We start from the raw sequence: 24,318 nt of genomic DNA, 5'->3' as shown, positions 1-24,318 counted from the left end.
GGCTCCAACCGGCAGGGTCAGAGAGCCATAGGTGACAGGTCCTGCAAACAGCAACAGCGTCTGTGTAGCCCAGGTCAGGGATTTCCTCCCTGCATTTCACCATTAGGAGGGAATAGAAAGGCAGGCTTCCATTCCTCTACCCAGAGCACCACAATCCTGCCACTGTACCCTCTTGTCCTCTGCACACTCCAACTGATAACTAAGCCATTATACTAGCAAACACTCAGTGTACCTAGTGGCATCCTATACGTGGCTATTGGACTTTGCTATAGTCCCACTAGTGCAAAGACATTTGCAGAGCGCGTCTGCCTGCATTGCACACTACAACTCATTCTAACCAAGCCATTATACTAGCAAACACTCAGTGTACCTAGTGGCATCCTATACGTGGCTATTGGACTTTGCTATAGTCCCACTAGTGCAAAGACATTTGCAGAGCGCGTCTGCCTGCATTGCACACTACAACTCATTCTAACCAAGCCATTATACTAGCAAACACTCAGTGTACCTAGTGGCATCCTATACGTGGCTATTGGACTTTGCTATAGTCCCACTAGTGCAAAGACATTTGCAGAGCGCGTCTGCCTGCATTGCACACTCCAACTCATTAAAACCAAGCCATTATACTAGCAAACACTCAGTGTACCTAGTGGCATCCTATACGTGGCTATTGGACTTTGCTATAGTCCCACTAGTGCAAAGACATTTGCATAGCGCGTCTGCCGGCATTGCACACTCAAACTCATTTTAACTAAGCCATTATACTAGCAAACACTCAGTGTACCTAGTGGCATCCTATACGTGGCTATTGGACTTTGCTATAGTCCCACTAGTGCAAAGACATTAGCAGAGCACATCTGCCTGCATTGCACACTACAACTCATTCTAACCAAGCCATTATACTAGCAAACACTCAGTGTACCTAGTGGCATCCTATACGTGGCTATTGGACTTTGCTATAGTCCCACTAGTGCAAAGACATTTGCAGAGCGCGTCTGCCTGCATTGCACACTCCAACTCATTAAAACCAAGCCATTATACTAGCAAACACTCAGTGTACCTAGTGGCATCCTATACGTGGCTATTGGACTTTGCTATAGTCCCACTAGTGCAAAGACATTTGCATAGCGCGTCTGCCTGCATTGCACACTCAAACTCATTTTAACTAAGCCATTATACTAGCAAACACTCAGTGTACCTAGTGGCATCCTATACGTGGCTATTGGACTTTGCTATAGTCCCACTAGTGCAAAGATATTAGCAGAGCACATCTGCCTGCATTGCACACTCCAACTTTTTTAAACTAAGCAATTTTACTAGCAAACACTCAGTGTACCTAGTGGCATCCTAAACGTGGCTATTGGACTTTGCTATAGTCCCACTAGTGCAAAGACATTTGCAGAGCACGTCTGCCTGCATTGCACACTACAACTCATTGTTACTAAGCCATTATACTAGCAAACACTCAGTGTACCTAGTTGTATCCTAAACGTGGCTATTGTACTTTTGTCTATTCACAGTATTGGAACGATATTTGCAGCACGTCTGCCTGCATTGCACACTCTAACTTTTTTAAACTCAGCCATTATACTAGCAAACACTCAGTGTACCTAGTTGTATCCTAAACGTGGCTATTGTACTTTTGTCAATTCACAGTATTGGAACGTTATTTGCAGCACGTCTGCCTGCATTGCACACTCAAACTTTTTTAAACTCAGCCATTTATAGTAGCAAACACTCAGTGTACCTAGTTGTATCCTAAACGTGGCTATTGTACTTTTGTCTATTCACAGTATTGGAACGTTATTTGCAGCACGTCTGCCTGCATTGCACACTCTAACTTTTTTAAACTCAGCCATTATACTAGCAAACACTCAGTGTACCTAGTTGTATCCTAAACGTGGCTATTTTACTTTTGTCTATTCACAGTATTGGAACGATATTTGCAGCACGTCTGCCTGCATTGCACACTCTAACTTTTTTAAACTCAGCCATTATACTAGCAAACACTCACTGTACCTAGTTGTATCCTAAACGTGGCTATTGTACTTTTGTCAATTCACAGTATTGGAACGTTATTTGCAGCACGTCTGCCTGCATTGCACACTCAAACTTTTTTAAACTCAGCCATTATACTAGCAAACACTCACTGTACCTAGTTGTATCCTAAACGTGGCTATTGTACTTTTGTCAATTCACAGTATTGGAACGTTATTTGCAGCACGTCTGCCTGCATTGCACACTCAAACTTTTTTAAACTCAGCCATTATACTAGCAAACACTCACTGTACCTAGTTGTATCCTAAACGTGGCTATTGTACTTTTGTCCATTCACAGTATTGGAACGTTATTTGCAGCACGTCTGCCTGCATTGCACACTTTAACTTTTTTAAACTCAGCCATTATACTAGCAAACACTCAGTGTACCTAGTTGTATCCTAAACGTGGCTATTGTACTTTTGTCTATTCACAGTATTGGAACGTTATTTGCAGCACGTCTGCCTGCATTGCACACTTTAACTTTTTTAAACTCAGCCATTATACTAGCAAACACTCACTGTACCTAGTTGTATCCTAAACGTGGCTATTGTACTTTTGTCTATTCACAGTATTGGAACGTTATTTGCAGCACGTCTGCCTGCATTGCACACTTTAACTTTTTTAAACTCAGCCATTATACTAGCAAACACTCAGTGTACCTAGTTGTATCCTAAACGTGGCTATTTTACTTTTGTCTATTCACAGTATTGGAACGATATTTGCAGCACGTCTGCCTGCATTGCACACTCTAACTTTTTTAAACTCAGCCATTATACTAGCAAACACTCACTGTACCTAGTTGTATCCTAAACGTGGCTATTGTACTTTTGTCAATTCACAGTATTGGAACGTTATTTGCAGCACGTCTGCCTGCATTGCACACTCAAACTTTTTTAAACTCAGCCATTTATAGTAGCAAACACTCAGTGTACCTAGTTGTATCCTAAACGTGGCTATTGTACTTTTGTCAATTCACAGTATTGGAACGTTATTTGCAGGACATCTGCCTGCATTGCACACTCAAACTTTTTTAAACTCAGCCATTATACTAGCAAACACTCACTGTACCTAGTTGTATCCTAAACGTGGCTATTGTACTTTTGTCTATTCACACTACTGCAAATCTATGTGCAGCACCTCTGCATGACAACCTCGTGCTCTGTTTTTAATAAGCTATAATGATAGCACAAAATACTGCCATTTTGTGGCATCATAGAACTGGCTGTTGTATTCCATTAGTGCCCCACTGGTGACAAGCTATTTCTAGCACCTCTACATCACACCCTCATGCACATTTAGCTACGCTAATGTTATAGCAAACTCATGGAATTCATTGCTGCATTTCATAATTCGGAGGGATAGAAAGTCAGGCTTCCTTTAGCTTTTCCTTCTGTTCATAGACAGCATCTCCAAGACAAATTTCCCCTCCACGTCTAAGTGTGGAGAGGCAGCTAGTGCGCATGCGTGTGCCGATGTACCCCAGCTGCAGCATAATTACAGTGTTTCGCCTAGTGAGTATGCTCAGCCTGACTGTGCCATTCCTGACGCTAAGTCTTCATTTCGGGATACAGCGCATGCTCCCACACTAAGTGTGAAAAGCCTCTTTGCACAGGTGCTTGCATTCTGTGCCGGGTCTAAGTCCTGTTTTGTGCCTAGACACCATGCTAAAGCTGATAGTCTTTTTTCAGAGACTGTATTTCATGCTACTGAGCATGCTCAGGCACTTCCTGCATCAGAGACTAGGTCCGGTAATGAACTCTTTGGCCCTGGCCCTGATGTGGGGGTCCCATATAGACCACAGGGCATCAGGTGTCCTCCCAAATGGCTTGCAGAGGCCCACACCTATGACTTGTCACCGCATTATTGATGGTCAGACGATGACTGGTGAGGTGTTTGGGTCATGGCAGCCATGAGGTCATCATTGAAGTTGCGTTTCCAAATAGGACGCTAGTTATGCCACTCATGACGTGTCACTCTGCTTTTGTCTCCAGGAGGTGCATTGTGGTTCACCCTGGTTTGGGGCGGACCCAGGTTATAAAAGGGGCTGGAGCCAACAAGGAGGTGCGCAGTCTTCTATTATGCTCCGAAAGAGCACACCTCCATGTGTTGAACCCATTGCGGCTTTAGGCCAGAGGTAGGCAGGGATAGGGTGGTGGATGCAGGCCACCACCACAGTTGGTAACGCAGAACGGTTAAGACCAGCTCCTGTCCTAACAGTCCTGCTTGTGCAGCCCAGTGGCATTAACAGGCCTGCTGCTGCTGATGCGCCTGCTGTCCACAGGTGTGGCCCCTACGCACACGGTCAGCGTACTCAATGGCCCCTGTGTTGTTAACAGGGAGTTCCTGGGCTGGGTGGGCATGTGGACCCTGTGACGCTAACAGGGCTCACAGTCTCCAGATCCGAGTGGCGTCTAACTCGGTTCAGGCTACTATTAGTTTCATAGCCACACAGCTCTGTATCCTCCACCAAACCTTCAAGTTGCCAACCTCTCCTTTTCCAACTGGGAGCACGGTGGACACTGACTGCTGAAGGTGATATATACCTTTCTCTTTCTTTTCTTATTAATTTTTGTTATATAGCGGTCACAGATTATATACCACTTTATCCAAATCTGCCAGTCCCACTGTAACAGATGTTGTTTCTTCAGCAAATGTTACAGTTGTTTAACCACCAAATCCACGGACCAAAATTTTTTTCCCCTTTCCAACACACCTGTTCCCCTTTCCAACAGCATCTGTCCTTTTTCAACTCATTTTGGGATATGACCAAAAGTGCAACTGTGCAGGGACACCGTACTCAACGCCATCTCAGCACAGCAGCCATCCCTCGGTCCCTCCGATGTGGACAAGTAAAAGACCATTTCCTCCTATCCATGACAAAGTGTTGAGATTCACTCTGTGCAGCACTGGTGTTTAGTGGAAAAGTAGATCTAAGATTGCGTACCACATTCTGCAGATACTCCTGTATACGTGCGTCTATTTCTATGGCAGGAATTAGTTCGCCAAATTTTGTCTTGTACCGGGGATCTAACAGTGTGGCAACCCAGTATTCAGGATTACTTCAAATTCATACAATCCGAGGGTCATGTAGGTAGTGCAGCAAGAAGGCGCTCATGTGTCTTGTGCATCCAGGAGGACCAAGTCCTTGGTGTGTTGGTGGCAGAGAGGTGAGATTCGTGCATCCTTCCTCTGCCCTCTACCCACAACCTCGCACAACCGAAATGTGAGCAAGCTCTCACTCATCTGCTGAGTCTTCCATGCCCATCGCCAGTTCGTCCTCCATTTCTTCATGGGCTCCTGCACTTTCATCAACACTTTTTGCTGATACTATGCGCCCTTGTTAATCCCTCTCCCTCACCATGACTGCCGCATAGGTGCCGCTGACCATCTGGACCTCGTAGATCTTGTTATCCCTTCCGCATATGACTCCTCCTGTACTTCCTCCCCTTCCTCTTGTCCCAACACCTGACTCCGAATAATAATTACAGTGTGCTCCATCATGTAGATGACCAGAATTGTCACGCTGAGAATGACATTGCCAGTGCTAAACATCTTCGTCGACATTTCAAAACTGTGTAGCAGGGTGCATAGGTCCTTGATCTGACACCACTCCAGCAGCGTGATCTGCACCACCTCTGGATCAACTTATCCCAGGCTATATGTCTTACCGTATTTCAGCAGGGCTCTGCGGTGCTGCCACACACGCTGCAACATGTGCAGATTCCAATTCCTGCGTGTCGGAACATCGCATTTCCGGCGTTTAACTGCCAGACCCTAAGACTTCCGGAGTGATGAAAGTTGTTGAGCTGCTGTGTGCGCACGATGGAAGTGAGCACATAGCGAGCGTGCCCGCTGCACAAGGCCATGTAGGCCGTGATGGTGTTTTAAAAATTGCTGGAGAATTCGGATCAACACGTGAGCCATAAAAGGCACGTGTGTCACATTGCCCTGAGGATGGCCCGCAGCCAGGTTTGCATCATTGCCGCACACGGCTGTTAAGTCACCAACGGAGTCCGCTCCGTCAATTTGTACTCCGGTCGCCAGGTGACAACGTGTTCCTTTCATGAATAGTGCTGATGATGGGAGAGTAGTCGATGCCAGCGGCGCAGGTGGACGCAGGTTATGCTCACCCACTGGGCTGCATTACCTTGACAGATGCAGAATCTCTGGCTGAATGTAGCTGGTGGGTATCTCACAGATGAAATACCATCATTCAGCTACAACCAATGGGAAGACACCACACCCTTTTTTATGCCCATCCTGTCTGCAGACCACTGCCAGACATAGCTATGAACCTCTGGTTAATTTTACCCCCAGTTCAGTTTTATGATTTTGTGTGCTTGTTACCTGACTACTTTTCCTGCTTGCTGTTTATGTACCTTGTTGGCCGATACGCATTTCACCTCTGCTTGTTTTCTGATTAAGTCCTGGCCGTCCCATTCTGTTCCTGTTCCTCAATTAATGTTTTGACCCTGCCTGACTACTATTCTCTGTAATAGCGGTGTGACTCACATTTCCCATACATTTCAAAGTAAAACTTTGACCGCCTGATGGCATTGAGCTCTGCTGCCAGCATAGTAAGGAGGTGTGTGGTAGTCCTTGTGCGCAGTTGCAAGGAAGGGTGGCCTGACCACACAGGGTTTGCGCAAAGGTAGAGGACCCACACGAGGTTGAAGAGGCAGAAGCAGTGTATTAACTTCTACATACAGAACAAGGATTGAAACAACTCGTGGGGACGGCAAGACTTGTACAGCAGACCCTTCTCCATCTCTCACCATAGTTTGCCAGTGCCCAGTCAGTGACATGTAATGACCCTGTCTATGCTTACTGGTCCAAGTATCTGTGTTGAAATGCACCCTGTCGCACACAGATTTTCTCAAGGAAGTGGTGATGTTGTGTGCGACATGCCGGTGTAGCGCGGGCATGCTTTTCTTGGAGAAGCAGTGGTGATTGGGCATCTGGTACTGGGGCACAGCGACAGACATAAGGTCTGTAAAATCCTGTGTGTCCACTACGCGTAAAGGCAGCATTTCGGTAGCCAACAGCTTACAGAGGGATAGAGTCAACCACTTAGCTTTGTCATGGGTCGCAGTAAGTGGCCTTTTATTTGACCACATCTGAGGGACAGAGATCTGGCTGCTGTCTGTAGACGGTGTTGAGTAGGGTGTCCCTGGAAAAATGCAGGTTTGTGAGAAAAGTGCAGGCGGAGACATGATGTTGGCTTCATCTTGCCTTCAGATCTGTTCATCTTGTATCATTTTTAAAAAACACAGCAAGCAAGGGTTACTCCAAGCGGAGTCTCCCTTTTTTTCCAAAAATTGGGCCCCACACAGACACCTTATCAGTGGCAGCACTTGTGCCCTAGTTGCAAACAGGATGTTTTGATTTGCATCAAGCACATTCCAAATCCACAAGCATTTACTCTCCCCAGGATGACACAGGGGTAGTAAATTCCTTCTGGATCCATGACTTGTTCATTTTGATGAACGTCAGTCTGTCCACATTGTCACTGGACAGACGCGTGCGCTTATCTGTCAGCACACACCCAGCAGCACTGAAGACACGTTCAGAGACAACGCTGGCAGCTGGACACGACAAAATCTTCGAGGCGTAACTGGAGAGCTCTTGACATTTTTCTAGATTTGAAGCACAAAAGGAGCAAGGCTCCATTTGCAAAGTCATTGCATCGATGTTCATTTGGAGATACTCCTGTATCATCCTCTCCATCCGTTGACTATGTGTCAGACTTGTTGTCTCTGGTGGCCTTGCAAAGGAGGGTCTAAAAAAATTATGAAAAGATTCCATAAAATTGCTGTTACCAGCACCAGATACGGTCCTACTGGTACGGGTAGACTGTTGAAGATGACGAGGCCGTCCCATGTTTGTCAAGTTACAACTGGGAGAATCACTCCCTTCACCTGCACGGTTGTTTGGTGGAAAAGCCGAGCTAAGATCGAGTAACAGCTTCTGCTGATACTCCTGCATACGTGCGTCCCTTTCTATGGGTGGAATTATGTCACAAAATTTGGACTTGTCCCGGGGATCTAATAGTGTGGCAAGCCAGTAGTCATCATCACTTCTAATTTTGACAATACGAGGGTCATGTTGGAGGTAGTGCAACAAGAAGGCACTCATGTGTCTTGCGCAGCCATGCGCACCAAGTCCACGCTGTGTTTGTGGCATAGAGGTGCTAACCGTTCTTTCTTCCTCTGTCATCTCCCCCCAACCTCTTTCAACTGAAATTTGACCAAGGTCCCCCTCATCTGCTGAGTCTTCCATGTCCATGGACAGTTCGTCCTCCATATCTTCATGTCCTCCTGCACCTTCCTCAACATCTCACCTGCTACCATGCGCCCTTGTTGATCCCTGTCCCCCATGGTCCCATGCCTGCCGCGTTGGTGATGATGAACGTCTGGACCTTGGTGATGTTGTTGTGTCTTGCGCATATGAATCCTCCTGTAGTTCCTCCCCTTCCTGTTGTCCCACCCCCTGACTACGAATAGTGTTTAGCGTGTGCTCCAGCATGTAAATGACTGTAATCGTCATGCTGATAATGGCATTGTCAGCGCTAAACATATTCGTCGCCATGTCGAAACTGTGCAGAAGGGTGCATAGGTCCTTGATCTGAGATCACTCCATCAGGGTGATCTGCCCCACTTCTGCATCTCGTTGGCCCAGGCTATACATCATGACGTATTGCACCAGGGCTCGCCGGTGCTGCCACAGTCGCTGTAACATGTGGAGAGTTGAATTCCAGCGTGTCGCCACATCGCATTTCAGGCGATGAACCGGCAGGCCGAAAGACTTCTGGAGCGATGCAAGTCGCTCAGGTGCGGCGGTTGAACGGCGGAAGTGAGCACTGCAGACAGTTTCCGTGCCCTGGTCAGAAGGCCATCTAGGCCGGGATAGTGTGTTAAAAATTGCTGGACAACAAGGTTAAACACGTGAGCCATACAAGGCACGTGTGTCACCTTGCCCAGGCGAAGGGCCGCACCCAGGTTTGCAGCATTGTCGCACACGGCCTTACCAGGCTGCAGGTTGAGTGGAGACAACCATTTATCAAAATCAGTCTCCAGAGCTGCCCACAACTCAGTCGCTGTGTGACTCCTATTTCAAAGACATGTCAAGCTAAAGACCGCCTGATGCCGTTGCGCTCTGCTACCAGCATAGTAATGAGGGGTGCGTGATTCCTTCTGCGCAGTGAGAACGCTGGTGGCCTGACCAGGCAGGCTTGGGGCGGAGGTGGAGGACCCAGATGAGGTGGAGGATGCAGAAGCAGTGGCGGAACTTGGACAGACAGAGGATTGACACACAAGTCGTGGGGACGGCAAGACTTGTGCAGCAGACCCTTCACCATCTATCACCATAGTTACCCAGTGGCCAGTCAGCGACATGTAACGTCCCTGTCCATGCTTACTGGTCCAAGTATCGGTGGTGAAATGCACCCGTTCACACACAGAGTTTCTCAAGGAAGCGGTGATGTTGTGTGCGACATGCTGGTGTAGCGCGGGCACACCTTTCTTAGAGAAGTAGTGGCGACTAGGCATCTGGTACTGGGGCACAGCGACAGACATAAGGTCTCTAAAATCCTGTGTGTCCACTAGGCGGAAAGGCAGCATTTCTGTAGTCAACAGCTTACAGAGGGATAGAGTCAACCTCTTCGCTTTGTCATGGGTCGCAGGAAGTGGCCTTTTATTTGACCACATCTGAGGGACAGAGATCTGGCTGCTGTGTGTAGACGGTGTTGAGTCGGGTGTCCCTGGAAAAATGCAGCTTTGTGAGGAAAGTGCAGGCGGAGACATGATGTTGCCTTCATCCAAAGTTGGTGCTATCGATGTCTGAGAGAGCTGTACACACTCACTTGTTTCCCCTTCCAAACCAACTGACGACCTACCAAGCAAACTGCCTGTTGCGGTTACAGTGGTGGAAGTTGTGGGTGGAAAAACAGGTGTGACAGCTGTCCCCACAGTCCTAGAAGATGACGAGCGCGCGGATGCACTGGAAGGGGCAGGCGGTGGATGGTTCGCTCCGCTAGGCCGCATTGCAGCACGGTGAGCTTCCCATCGGGCCATATGATATTTATTCATGTGACGATTCATGGAAGAAGTTGTCAAACTGCTGAGGTTTTGACCTCTACTAAGAGAACCATGACAAATTTTACAGATCACATAATTTGGGCGATCTTTTTCTATGTCAAAAAAGGACCTGGCTAGGCAAGGCTTAGAGGCCATGCGACCTGTTGATCCACCCCGAATAATGCTCAGAGGCAGAGTGGTGGCTGAGGATGCAGTTGTAGACGTGCTACCAGTGCTCCGACTGTGTCCAGGAAGGCGCCAGGTTACTTCGACGTCGGTTGCATCCTCCTCCACCGCCTCTGTTGACCTCCTCGAGTGTCTGACTGTGGGTTGACAGTAGGTGTGATCTAGAACTTAATCATCAATTGTTGTGTTTGCACTCCCCTACCCCTCAGACCGAGTTTCTTCTTGCCCTGACTGAATATTTAAGTTGTCATCCCAATCGGGTATCTGCGTCTCATCTTCATCAGTATGTTCCTCATTGCCTATAACCACAGTTGTTGGAAAGGCAGCATTTTGGTAGCCAACAGTTTGCATATGATGAAAGTCAACCTCCAAGCCATTTCATGCCCTTCTAAAAGCATGTAAAACACAGCGAGGGGACTCCAACCACAGTCTCCCTCGTTGCCACTAACTGGGCCACACACACCCCACTTGACTGGCATCGGTTGAGCCCCCCTTTTGACAAAGAAAAAGATGCTTTGCATGAAGCACTCTCAAAAATACGCGTGCCTTTCCCGTCCCCTGGCTGACCCAGGGGAAGAAAAGTCCTCTGAGAGCCATGACTTGTTCATCTTGGTTCTTTTAGAGACACAGCGAGGGGACTCCAACCACAGTCTCCCTCGTTGCCACTAACTGGGCCACACACACCCCACTTGACTGGCATCGGTTGACCCCCCCTTTTGACAAAGAAAAAGATGCTTTTCATGAAGCACTCTCAAAAATACGCGTGCCTTTCCCGTCCCCTGGCTGACCCAGGGGAAGAAAAGTCCTCTGAGAGCCATGACTTGTTCATCTTGGTTCTTTTAGAGACACAGCGAGGGGACTCCAACCACAGTCTCCCTCGTTGCCACTAACTGGGCCACACACACCCCACTTGACTGGCATCGGTTGAGCCCCCTTTTGAAAAAGAAAAAGATGCTTTGCATGAAGCACTCTCAAAAATACGCGTGCCTTTCCCGTCCCCTGGCTGACCCAGGGGAAGAAAAGTCCTCTGAGAGCCATGACTTGTTCATCTTGGTTCTTTTAGAGACACAGCGAGGGGACTCCAACCACAGTCTCCCTCGTTGCCACTAACTGGGCCACACACACCCCACTTGACTGGCATCGGTTGACCCCCCCTTTTGACAAAGAAAAAGATGCTTTGCATGAAGCACTCTCAAAAATACGCGTGCCTTTCCCGTCCCCTGGCTGACCCAGGGGAAGAAAAGTCCTCTGAGAGCCATGACTTGTTCATCTTGGTTCTTTTAGAGACACAGCGAGGGGACTCCAACCACAGTCTCCCTCGTTGCCACTAACTGGGCCACACACACCCCACTTGACTGGCATCGGTTGACCCCCCCTTTTGACAAAGAAAAAGATGCTTTGCATGAAGCACTCTCAAAAATACGCGTGCCTTTCCCGTCCCCTGGCTGACCCAGGGGAAGAAAAGTCCTCTGAGAGCCATGACTTGTTCATCTTGGTTCTTTTAGAGACACAGCGAGGGGACTCCAACCACAGTCTCCCTCGTTGCCACTAACTGGGCCACACACACCCCACTTGACTGGCATCGGTTGAGCCCCCTTTTGAAAAAGAAAAAGATGCTTTGCATGAAGCACTCTCAAAAATACGCGTGCCTTTCCCGTCCCCTGGCTGACCCAGGGGAAGAAAAGTCCTCTGAGAGCCATGACTTGTTCATCTTGGTTCTTTTAGAGACACAGCGAGGGGACTCCAACCACAGTCTCCCTCGTTGCCACTAACTGGGCCACACACACCCCACTTGACTGGCATCGGTTGAGCCCCCCTTTTGACAAAGAAAAAGATGCTTTGCATGAAGCACTCTCAAAAATACGCGTGCCTTTCGCCTCCCCTGGCTGACCCAGGGGAAGAAAAGTCCTCTGAGAGCCAGGTCCACATTGTCAGTGGACAGACACGTGTGCTTATCTGCCAGCAGACCCCCAGCAGCACTGAAGACAGGTTCCGAGAGAACGCTGGCTGCAGGACACGACAAGATCCTCAAGGCGTACGTGGCGAGCTCAGGCAATTTATCCAGATTGGAAGCCTAAAATGAGCAGGGCTCAAGTTGCACAATAATGGAATCGATGTTTCTTTGCATATACTCATATATCTGTGTGTCTCCCTCTTTTTCCTTGTCCAGCTGTTTTGTTTTCACATGAGTATATGTCCTTGTCACTTTCCCATGTGTTTGTGTTATGTTGTGAGTTGTTTGTCACCTTTTGGACACCTTTCAGGGTGTTTTCTAGGTGTTTTACTGTGTTTGTGATTGCCTGCCATTGTTTCCTATGGGCTCGAGTTCGGTTCGTCGAACGTTCGACGAGCCGAACTCGAGCCAGACCCCCCGTTCGGCGAACCGCCTCGAGCCGAACCGGGACCGGTTCGCTCATCTCTAATAATGAGCCAAACCAGACACACTTTTTAAAGACATTCGTGCAAAGCAGAACATCTGATCTGACAGCGATTGTAAAGGGGTCTAGATATGCACTGATGAAGGGCAAATGCCCCCCACAAAACACGTCTGTAAAAATGGTGACTGGTCAGGGTTTTAATGCTAAGTGATGTGGCAAGGCCTACTAAAGAGTTACCTTTTAAGATTGCTTCCCCAACACATGACACTAGGGTAGTCCTTTTTCTCTCGGAAGAGGATATTTGAATTTTTAAATTTCTAAAGGAGTATTGGATAGGCAATAAGTATAATTTTCATGGATCCAGTGACTGATGGGTAACTGATTTGTGACTTGGATCAAAAACAGACTCAGTGCTGTTTTCTTTTCAGAACCCCTCAGTCCACAAAAAAAAAATCCAACCGAACTATATTGAGTACATGCTATACATGGAAAAACAAAGAGCACTTATGTCTGAATGAAGCCTTAACCTAAGAGTCCAAGAGATGCATTACAAAGCTGGAATAGAGGTAAAGATTGAAGGGGAGTTCAGAGATTGTTGCTAGAATCTCCATCACTCCAGCTACGCACACCTTATAGTGGTCCACAATTGGGTTTTTCATGGTTTCACCGATTTTATCACATCACAATCTGACATTAAGTGTAGAGAAGGCTAGCACACGCTTTGTGTGACGCTCAGGTATTATCACTGAACGAGTAGGATTGCCATCCACTAGCATCTCTCTATGTCTAATGTCAGAGCGGCCAGGAAAGTAAGTCTGAACAACCCTTTAAGTTTTTGGTTTGCCCTAAATTTTTTCTTTAAATTTATAGTGATTAACTCAATTACATTGAACTATTAACCAGGTGTTACTGTAGGGAAATACTGACCAAAAACAGGATGTCTGAGCATTTCATGTTCATGAGGAGCTTGTGCCAACAAAGGATTGGGGATGGTACCAGGAGGGTATGGGAAGCGTGCCAAGTGAGGTCCAGCTGCCAGTGGGTCAACCAGTGGATGTACAGGACCTGCTGCACCTGGAATAAAACCAAAACAGATTATTTCTGGCAGAAGGACATTTACCTATACTATCACAGGACACAGCACGGCATACTTCAGAGAGTTCGGGACTGGGAGATTGGGGTTTTGCGAGCTCAGGGAAGGATCTGCCCTCACTAACCGTTAATTAGCAGCACAAGTGTTAGGACAAGAACATGCAAACTATGCTGCATACAGCCCCTGGAACCATTCAGACCGATGCAAAACTTACCTGATAGAAAATGTGGATCATTATTCCCTGCCTGACTACATCATCACAAGTATCACACTATGCAGATGGCGATATACAGAATGTAGAATGAGGTAGGCTTATGCATGTCAATCATACAAGTCACAAAGGTGATCTGACTAGTGCAGTAGTCTCCAACCTTTCTAAGGCCAGTTTCACACATCCTTCTTTTTGCCGGTTTCGCGGATCCGGCGCGCTCCCGTACAGTACAGTACAATGACAGCGCTGTAACTTCCGGGTCACATGCGCCGGTCACATGACAGCACGTGACCGGCGCTTGTTGCGCTGTCATTGTACTGTATTCACTGTACGGGAGCGCGCTGGATCCGCGAAACCGGCAAAAAGAAGGATGTGTGAAACTGGCCTTACCGGGAGATCCATATTGAGCGTTGAGAAATGGTTGCGAGCCACATTCAGTGCCCTCTCCCCCCCTCAATAGACACACCAAGAACCTGGTATACTGACAACAAAAGCTTCCCTACAAAAAACACATTGTGACCTTGTGCGCCTCATGCTTTATAGGCGGGATACTTACATCGGGAGAGTCCATTTTACCCCCAATTCAGTATTCTTACATCAAGCACACTCATCACACTACTGAATCCAGCTTCAAGCACCCCTTTAAGTGACAAAATCATCCTATCTGCAGCTTACCATACTTATCTCTTCTCCCAGTATATGACATCCAGATCTACTCTTCTGTATGACACCACTCACATAATTCACCATCTGGAGACCTTCTCTTCATAGCAGTTTGTTACACTTGGTGCTAGTGCACCAGGTTGGCAAACCTCCGCAAGCCACAAGTTACATGTGGCTCTCGAGCAACAGATTGGGTACCCATGCACTACTGCTACATCGGCACTGTTATAATACTGCAAGTATTGCAGGATACCCACAAGGTGACGAGAGCTCTTATTATACCGCTCAAGAGCCAGATTGGTGGTTATAAGGGCTGTTCAGGTTTGGTCTGAAAGTCTACAGTCACTCTGCAGAATTGTAGCGGTCATGATTCACCAGTATTGCAGGCTTATGTCTTGACTAGATGCACTTGGTTCTCTCCACAGAAGTGAACTGAGAGCATGTGACAGCAGCTATGCAATATCAAATACATGTGATCACAAAGCCACGCACTTACACAAGCAAATGCGGGGAATCACACACTGTCATGATTAAGCAGACTTGTGGATTTAGACTAGATAAACCCTACAATTTTAGATTATCCTTAAAAAATAAATCTTGCCATAGCATTCGGCCCTGTTCATACTGTGTTTATGCAGTGAACTCCCATCAGAGCCATAGATTGTAAAGATAGTATTAGATTTCAAATTAAGAAAAGAAAAAAACACATTGAGAAAGTGTCCGTCTTTTCAGAACAATTTTGCTTGTTTGACGATGTGATGTCACTTGTGGGCAGTCATCTGGCATGGGGAAAAGAACTTTGCTCGAAGGCTTAAAGCAGTTCTGTCCACAGGTTTCACAATATAAACTACATATATAGATAAATACATCATAGATCCAAAAGAGACTGGTGTATTTCTTTTGAAAAAACAAGGTCAGAATGGCTGTATAATTCTGATTTTAAAATAAGCATTTTATTACTCCAGCTAAAAAGTAAAAGATCTCATGAGCCCAAGTGTATTCAGTTTCCACCCACCCTCACTGACGCTGCAGGTTGTACTGAGCAGTGCGAGATCTCGGCGGCAGCAGCAGGGAGGAGGAGCACTGTGGACGTGAGCTTACATAGCGTTTAAAGAGGTTGTCAGGTCTTCTGATATGTCTGCAGTCACTATGTGTGACTCCAGACTTTTGAATCCGCACAGCATACAGATCACCAGGATTCATTGGTATTGCCGGTAAGATCGGATGGTCACATGAACGCAAGTATGTGCTTTTCATACTTCCGACTGCATTCCAACTGGATGTTCTTGGACTCACTCAATTCACTTGTACTGGGGAATCCCGATGGTGTGCTGGATGCATGATGTAAGGATTCGTGCCAATGACTGTATTTTCTGTCTGAGTGCGACCAGACAAAATATCGAATTGCACTCGTTCCAATGTTATGGCAAGTGGATGTCTCCATAACATATTTTTTTCTTAGACTGAGCCAATCTGTGGCAAAAAAAATTGTTCCATGCCCAAGCTTGCTCCAATATTCGGATCGCACTTAGGCGGGCTTTACATGTTGCGACATCGCTAGCATCGACTAGCGATGTCGAGTGCGACAGTACCCGCCCCCGTCGTGTGTGCGATATCTGGTGCTTGCTGCCGTAGTGAACATAATCGCTACGGCAGCTTCACACGCACTTACCTGGTCGGCGACGTCGTTGTGACTGCCGAACAATCCCTCCTTCAAGGGGGAGGGACGTTCGGCGTCACCGCCAGCCAATAGAAGCGGAGGGGCGGAGATGAGCGGGACATAACATGCCGCCCACCTCCTTCCTTCCGCATTGCCGGTGGACGCAGGTAAGAAGATGTTTGTCGTTCCTGCGGCTTCACACACAGCGATGTGTGCTGCTGCAGGAACGAAAAACATCGTATCTGCAGCAGGAGCGACATTATGGAAATCAACGACGTGACACTAATCAGCGATTTTTGTCACTTTTGTGCTCGTTCATCGTCGCACCTATGTTTTACAATTGCAATGTCGCTACCGGCGCCGGATGTGCGTCACTAATGACGTGACCCCGACGATATATCGGTAGCGATGTCGCAACGTGTAAAGCCCGCCTTAGTCATACAAGTCAATGAGTCTGTGTAAACCGTCAGACTGCGCTTAGATTGAACAATCTGTTGACAGTCTGATTTTCACGAACTGACAATGCTGAAGAGGAAGAAAAAAATATTTCTCCAACATATCCTGATCGGATTGCCCTCACCATTTGCATAATTATTTGATTCTCTTGGATGAGAGAATACACTGTCCTCTGCACCGACCCTTATGGTATGTGCTCACGAGGTTTACAGCATTTTACAGTACAAACAACGGAGGCAATTAATAGAAATCTCATGTCGACTGTACTTTGTTACGCTGCGTAAATTAAACAGCGATGCATTTTTCCAATCCGCAGCATGTCAATTTCTCACATCACATAATTTGTGATGAATTTCCCCCATAGACTTTGATCAGATGCTGAAATATTGCAGGTAAAAAACAAACATGCATTTTTGGTGCATTTACGAGGCCAAAATGCATCTAAATCGCATGTAATCTGCAGCTAGTGATGTCAATACCAGGAAGTTTCAAAAGGATGACACTAAAACAGAGAAAAAACCCAGCATCAAAAACAAATACAAAAAAGCAGTTAAAAAAAAACAACAAACAAGTAAATGAAGGTGCAGAAATTTAACAGATCCGGATTGTGGGAACGTAGCCTTAAGATTCAGGAGCTGCAATCATAGAGCGACTGCAGATATAGCAGAAGACCGGACAACCCTGTAAACTGTCAAAGAATTTTACAACCATACCGATGTGGATTTACTAAGTAACTACTCATTGTTTGTATTATAAAATATGGCGACAGATCGCTTTAATGCATGAAAAGGAGTAACTCTGCAAGTCGCTTAAGGTGACAGACACTGGAAAAGTTACAGTACTTCAGGCAGGTTTAAAGACTGGTCTTAAAATGATCCCTGCACTTTCTAACACACCACAGGTAAAATGACGGGCCTCGGCTAAGAGGCCGAGCACAGTGGATAATAGTCTCCTCTGAACATCTTCCAAAGATGCCTCTAAGAACATTTCATTCTAATGAAAAAAATATATATAATGATAACTTGCCAGGCTATAATGGGTAGTGAAATTATTGGCCATGTCTTTATGATGTACAGCCGGTGGTATGAAATCCAAGTCTGCAGACGGACCTGCAGGGCAGCCACAGGGAATCTCAATTCTTGCAGTAGCACTACTGGCTATCAGTGTGATCCTGCTACTAACATTACATTGTAATGCTGCTAATCTAATGCTAAAGTCCTGAACTTGTCTGAGATTAGGAAAAAGGTCTGCTTATTTTCTCTGGAAAGAGTGCCCTCCTGCTCAGAGGCAGCGACTGGTATTATCAAAAGGAAACTCTCATCTCAAACAAACCCTGAAACACTGTAGTCCGTCCAATCATAACAAATTTGCCCAAAAAGTATTAACAAGTGACCCTATGGACAAGTAGGGAGTGGAGTACAGCAAATCTTCCAATGTTGGGCATGCTCACATTATCATTACCCTATAAACAAGATCACCACAAAATTTAAGGACGATGGGGGAGATTTACTAAATAAAAAGGAAACTTATCAGGTTTTTCCTACTCATCTGAGAGCAGCATGATGTGGGGGCAGAGACCCTGACTCCAACGATGTGTCAGTAAGGCCAAAGCTACACGGCATGAAAATTTGACGGAGTGGAATGCGATAAAACATCACATTCCACTCGGACCAATATTACCCTACGTGTTAGCACCCATGAGCGATTATTTTCTCGGCCCCAATCGGACAGAGAAAACAATAGTAGCATGCTGCGACTGTAATGCGAGACTCTTTCTCTCGCACCCATTCAAGTCTATGGGGCGAGAGAAAGATCGCACTGCACTCGCGGTAAATTGGTGTACCGCGAGTGCAGTGCGAGAATAGCAATAGCCGGCAACGGAGGAGAGAGGGAGATAAATCCCACCCACCATCCGTGGTGGCCCGCCCCTCCTCAGCGCCGGCCCGCCCCCTGCAGCTGAGGTCCGATCGTATGATCAAACCTCAGTCGCAGTGAGACTTGGCTCTCGCTGTACTGCCAGCGCGAGCAGAGTGTAATGCGAGAATCGCTTTAGTCCCTGTGTTGCCATGGCCTTACTGGGCTGCTTGCTGCAGTTTTGATAAAAATCATTGTCACCTGCTGTAGATCTAGCAGTTCTCAAAATGCTGAGCTCTTTATAACCCCGCCCACACCACTGATTAGCTTCTGCCTATGCACAGTGCCCTGCTATAGTGATTTAACGGATAAGTATAGTGTAAAAATCTGTAGCCTGGGTCATGTTTAATTTACCTTAGAAGTTTTGGTGCAATAGAAGACCATCTGAGGTTAATCTGACCATGCATTGCCTCCAGCGCCATTTTGCTGGTGGGCGCCGGGAGATGAATGTGTGCAAGCTCTGCCTGCAGCAACGGCGAGGCTAGATGGAAATTTGAAAAAGGAGGATCATACAAATGCGGAGTAGCCTCGACAGAGCTGAGGACCCTACCCACAGTCCAGCCCTGATGTATGAAGAGGCTACTGCACCAAGACTTCTACAGTAAATTAAACAAGAGCCAGGCTACAGATTTTTACACTACACTCATCCATTAAATCAGTATAACAGTGCCATTATTGACATACCTTTACTTTAATTAGATTAAATCCTAATGACAATGTTCTTTTTAATTAAAAAAGGAGCATGGTTTTGTACAAAAAGGCTCATAGCTTAATATGTGCGAAACTCTTGATACAAAATATTGCCATACAGTAATCGGACCAAGAGATGATGAAAGACAAGTTGACGTATATGTCCATCAACATGCACCAGATTTCTCAGAGATTGGGACATTGTGATCTTCTGCCTGGTCTAGTTTTAATCTAATTTTTACCATAAATGTGTATGAATTCTGCTGTTTTGCAAATCACACATTGAACGCTGCAAAGCTTTAGTGATACAGGTCTGCAAACCAATCAGAGGTCTCATGTAACAATGAATACACACAAAGCAAGGAGGCAGCCAGAAGCGATTATCTCCAATCATACGCTCAGCAGTCACAGGCATATTCCTAGTCCAGGTCATTTCCATGTTAATCCTTTACATATTGAGGAAAGAAATAAATCCTAATCATGGAAAGGCTTTTTTTTTTTTATCCTTTTTTTTATGAACAACATCCTGTAGCATATTGGCTTTAAGTATAGATAAAACGAATGACACATCTCATTGGCTCTACTACACTGGGCTACTAGTATCATTTCCTAATCTGTATTATATATTTTACTGCGCCTACATTCATTTCAAGCGATGCAAGCAAGATTTGCACTAACAAAGCATTACCCCTAATTAGCCAGGGCAGATCCAACATTTCTAACCACAAGGGTCCGGTAACTCCAACTCAGGATTGATGTGCAATAAAGTAATGTGCACGTAGTAACCCACCATAATAAAGATTACATTCTGGGCTATGGATTCTGCAGTAAATCTGTAAAGTTGCATGACACCAATTTTGCAGTTCAGATGAACACCATACACTGACCTACAGACTGTCCAGAAAGTATACTGGTTCTCCCACAGCCATTGTACCCATGAGCAGTGCACAGGGACAGCACAAAAGTGAGGATTGCCATCATCAAAGGCAAAGTTCACATGTCCAGTAATCATCCGTTAACACAGCAATCAGTTAACAGATTCGGTTTCCATAGACTCCCATGTAAAAAAAAAACCCAAAAACAAAAAAACGGAAAATTAATTTTTTCAAAAACAGGCAAGAAAGGTGTTTGCACAAGATTTTGCCAACGGATTGCTACTGGATCCGTTCTGATGGATGATAAGTGGACATATGAACTCTGCCTTACACAATCGCTTTGATAAGTGTGGCGGATAATACCCAACAACTCCTTTTCCCACCCAAACCTAGTCGAATGTTCATATTTTCCCTCTCTATTATTTTTTTTGCAGCAATGAGGAAACATAGGGCAGGCAGGGAGAAGCAAGATGGTGCCTGGTCATTGCACAAAGCTGACTGGACAATTCCACTGCTGGACAATCTATACAGAAGGTGGGGGGGGACCCTCCCAGACTGGCACCACTTTTCTGTACTCAGTCCCAAGTACCTCGCCGGTCTGCAGGGGATAACCACCTGTAGGGGTGTCACACAAGCGTTGCAGCCAATCATTCACCATAGATCGGCGGCAATGTTCACATTTTGTATTCGTGTGATCCTCTTGGCTGGAGACAGTGCTGAAAACAGAGGAATGATGACAGTCTGGGAGGTTTTTTTCTTTTTTTTCTCATCCTGTGGGCTCACGACAAGGTACGACTATAGTGAATGCACATCACCATAAACTATTGGTGTAAGTCCTTCACCAGACACACCATCTGAATACTGCTAACAACCTTGTAGAAAAATATTCTTCCCAGTGGGATCCCATCTGCTTTTAAAGGGAGGACTTCCTTAAAGGGCTTGTCCACTACTGGACAGCCCCTCAAAGGGAGTGTCAGCACACAATGACTGTCCAAACCATTTGCAGGTGCTTGGTGCATCATAGCACAGCCAAACATCTAAGTGCTTCTTCCAATCTGCTTGTTTTTCCCTCTATCTCCACATCCTCCTCCTCTTCAGTTGACAGCTCTGGCTTTACAGAGCAAGAAAAAAAAGGCGATAGATGGGAAAAAAACAAAATAGGTGGGAAGGTGCACTTAAATTGCACCAATCACCAGGATTTTCCTATATAACCTAAAGCCAGTGCTATGCTGGCACTATCAGGCTGATTCCATGCATACCTTTAGTTGTCAGCTAGGATGTATAGGTTTTAAAATCCAAGCAAGTAAAGTTTGTAAAATGAGCTGCTTGTTGAGTGACAACAACGAAAAATAGAAGTAAATTCCATCACCAAATAGGAACCATCCAAAAATAGTATAAAAAATCAAAAACTTCTTTATTGGATCTTCATGTTAAAAAAACGACATACAATTAAAAGTACATGAACGCCGAACGCGTTTCGGATCTGTAAATAAGATCCTTACTCATAGGTCCGCCCCTTCTAGTCACATGGGTATGACATCAGCACAGGTCCTTCTAGTCAAAAAGTAAATCTATTCTATAATAGAATTAGCATAAGTAACAGGGGGAGGGGATAACTATGAATATCCACCCCAGGTATTATCTGATCCACAGCTGCTGTCACTCAACAAGCAGCTAATTTTACAATCTTTACTTACTTACTTACTTACTTACCTAGCCGACACCTAAAAGTATGTATAGAATCAGCATGATAGTGCCAGTATAGCACTGGCTTTAGGTTATATAGGAAAATCCTGGTGATTGGTGCACTTTAAATGTTTGGCTACGCCATGATACAGCGGGTGCCTGTACTTTTTCTGTGCTGACAGAGTCCCTATAATCAATTTAGGGCCCTATAGACAATTCAGCACAGACATCCGCTCTGATGAAATGGTAAAGGCTGCGGCCGATCAATGGATGCAGATTGCCTGCAGTGCTCACATGGCACAACAATGTAACGTCACCCATGAATGGAACAGAGCTGCTGTGGATGGAGAGTATACATTGTTTTTATTTTCTATTGGGCCCTGAAATGATAACCAGAGGTTGCCCAGTAGTGGACAAACCCTTTAAATAAAATGGGTAATTTTATATGTGCACCCATATGGATAGATAACCATTACTTGTGACCTGCTGCAGTGTGTTGCCCTGTGCAGAGTAAATCCCTGAGATGCCTCACTTTCTATTAGGTTTCTGCTAAATGCCGGGGAGTTCCCAGCATCAAAATCCTAATCAATCAACTGGTCTTGGAATGAACCACAATTTAGGATCTAGGTACGGTAGTAGAAATCAGCCCCTCTAATATTATATAATCGTTATAACTGGAGATTTACAAAGTCAAAATGTTATAAATTTTCAAAAACAAATTGGATTAAAAGTTTGTCTTTGTCATGAATTTGGCAAATTTTACCCCTTTGCCTTACCACCAAGATTGGAGATACCGGAACCACATCTGCTAAAGCAAATCCAACACATCTACATAGGCGGGGAAGGCTGTATGACTGGACAATTAGGATTTTTTTTTTTTCCTTTTAACCTCTTGGCTCGCTTCACATTATGGAAGATAATCCCGGTCTCCCAAGTCCTTCTTCTCCCCTCCCCCCTTTTTTTTTTTGTTACTTTTTATTTACCAGGAAAGTGGACTGGAACACATGTCCCGTTTTCAGCCACGCCCGGCCAAGATTTAGAGTTACAGCAGCAGTCTATTGAAAACACATAACATCGTAAGATGCCGCCATCACATATAAGAAACACACATGGATTTTAATCCCACCAAAATACCAGATTGATTGAGCCAGAAAGTGAACGGTGCCTCGCTAGGTTTGGTCTGTCTAACGTTATTGATGGGGAAGGAAGGGTCAAAACAACTGTTACATATTGCAGAAAACTAGCACACCATGCTAACTACCCAGCGAGCACACCAATATCACCCCAATAAAGGGGCCGACTAAACGGCTAAACAGCTGGCGCCTGACTCTGGTGACCAATTCCTACATTACTCATAGGAATGACTGACTTACAACCAACAACGAAGAAGGCAAATGGAGTCATGGGGCAACAACAAAAGCTTTAAAGGATTGCTTTTGGGGTGATGACAATTTGCACTAACACCATATAGCTACAGAGAAAACGACATAGTATAAAATACTCAATGTATTCGTCAATCTAACATTACACTACAATATCAAGAATCCAGTAAACACCAATTACTACCCACGTGTCAACACCGCCAGCCAAAAAATAGCATTGTGAGGATTTCAAAAACTGTTCCATTAGAGTATGTCCACACGCAGTTTTTTTGTATTTTATTTACACTACCTCTATGTATTGCAAAATCTGCAGAAAAACAGTGTGAACATTCCCTAAAAGTAAACCAGAAATTTTTCAACACTTCCTGACAGGGAAACCGTTCATGGGGATATGACAGAAAACTAAGGGGATTATGTCCTGCTAGATTACTTCAGATGGGTTTAAAATGGACATCAATACAATTTACTAATTAACTTTCATTATCAAATGCAGGGATGACCTGCTGTCATGGGTTCTGTGCTTTAAACGTCTCCCTTGTATGTAAAATTGAAACCAGAAGTTTATATCGACTCTATAGAGACACATCTGCAGGTTTTTCTCACTATCTGACATGAAATCAGAATAAACCTTTCCCGTTTTAGGTCATTTAGGAACCAAAATTATTTACATTTGCCAACAGCCAAAATAACGAGAGAGAAAGAGAATGTTGTAAGGCATTTTCATTACTTCAAAGTCAAAAGTTTACATCCATTTCATTAGTATTTGGTACCATTGCTCTTACACTGTGTGACTTGGGTGAAACATTTTTTGATCTCCTTCCACAAGCTTCTCACAATAGTTGATAGGAATTTGAGCCCATTGCCCCTCACAGAACTGGTGTAACTGAGCCATGTTTTTAGGTTGCCTTCCTCGCACCGGCCTTTTCAGCTTTGCCCATAAATTTTCAACAGGATTGAGATCAGGGCTTTGTGATGGCCACTCCAAAACCATGCTTTAGGTCATTGTCTA

General features: G+C 45.5%; 1 protein-coding gene across 5 annotated transcripts in view; it reads right to left on the bottom strand.

The window, feature by feature from the left end:
* The window catches only part of RERE (arginine-glutamic acid dipeptide repeats), a 432,422-nt gene that overhangs the window by 6,630 nt on the left and 401,474 nt on the right, over positions 1–24,318 (bottom strand). For 4 of the 5 annotated variants that reach the window (XM_075328175.1, XM_075328174.1, XM_075328172.1 and 1 more), the window contains 2 exons: positions 22,911–22,982; positions 13,607–13,753 (listed from right to left, as the gene is read on the bottom strand). In XM_075328175.1, the coding sequence (XP_075184290.1) occupies positions 13,607–13,753; positions 22,911–22,982 (219 nt within the window). The remainder of the gene's footprint in view (positions 1–13,606; positions 13,754–22,910; positions 22,983–24,318) is intronic. The other variant, XM_075328176.1, reaches the window with a different exon arrangement.

The sequence above is a fragment of the Anomaloglossus baeobatrachus genome, chromosome 11, assembly GCF_048569485.1.
Source record: "Anomaloglossus baeobatrachus isolate aAnoBae1 chromosome 11, aAnoBae1.hap1, whole genome shotgun sequence".
Lineage (NCBI taxonomy): Eukaryota > Metazoa > Chordata > Amphibia > Anura > Aromobatidae > Anomaloglossus > Anomaloglossus baeobatrachus.
The sequence above is the reverse complement of the archived record's forward strand: the minus strand, read 5'-3'. Positions and strand labels throughout refer to the sequence as shown.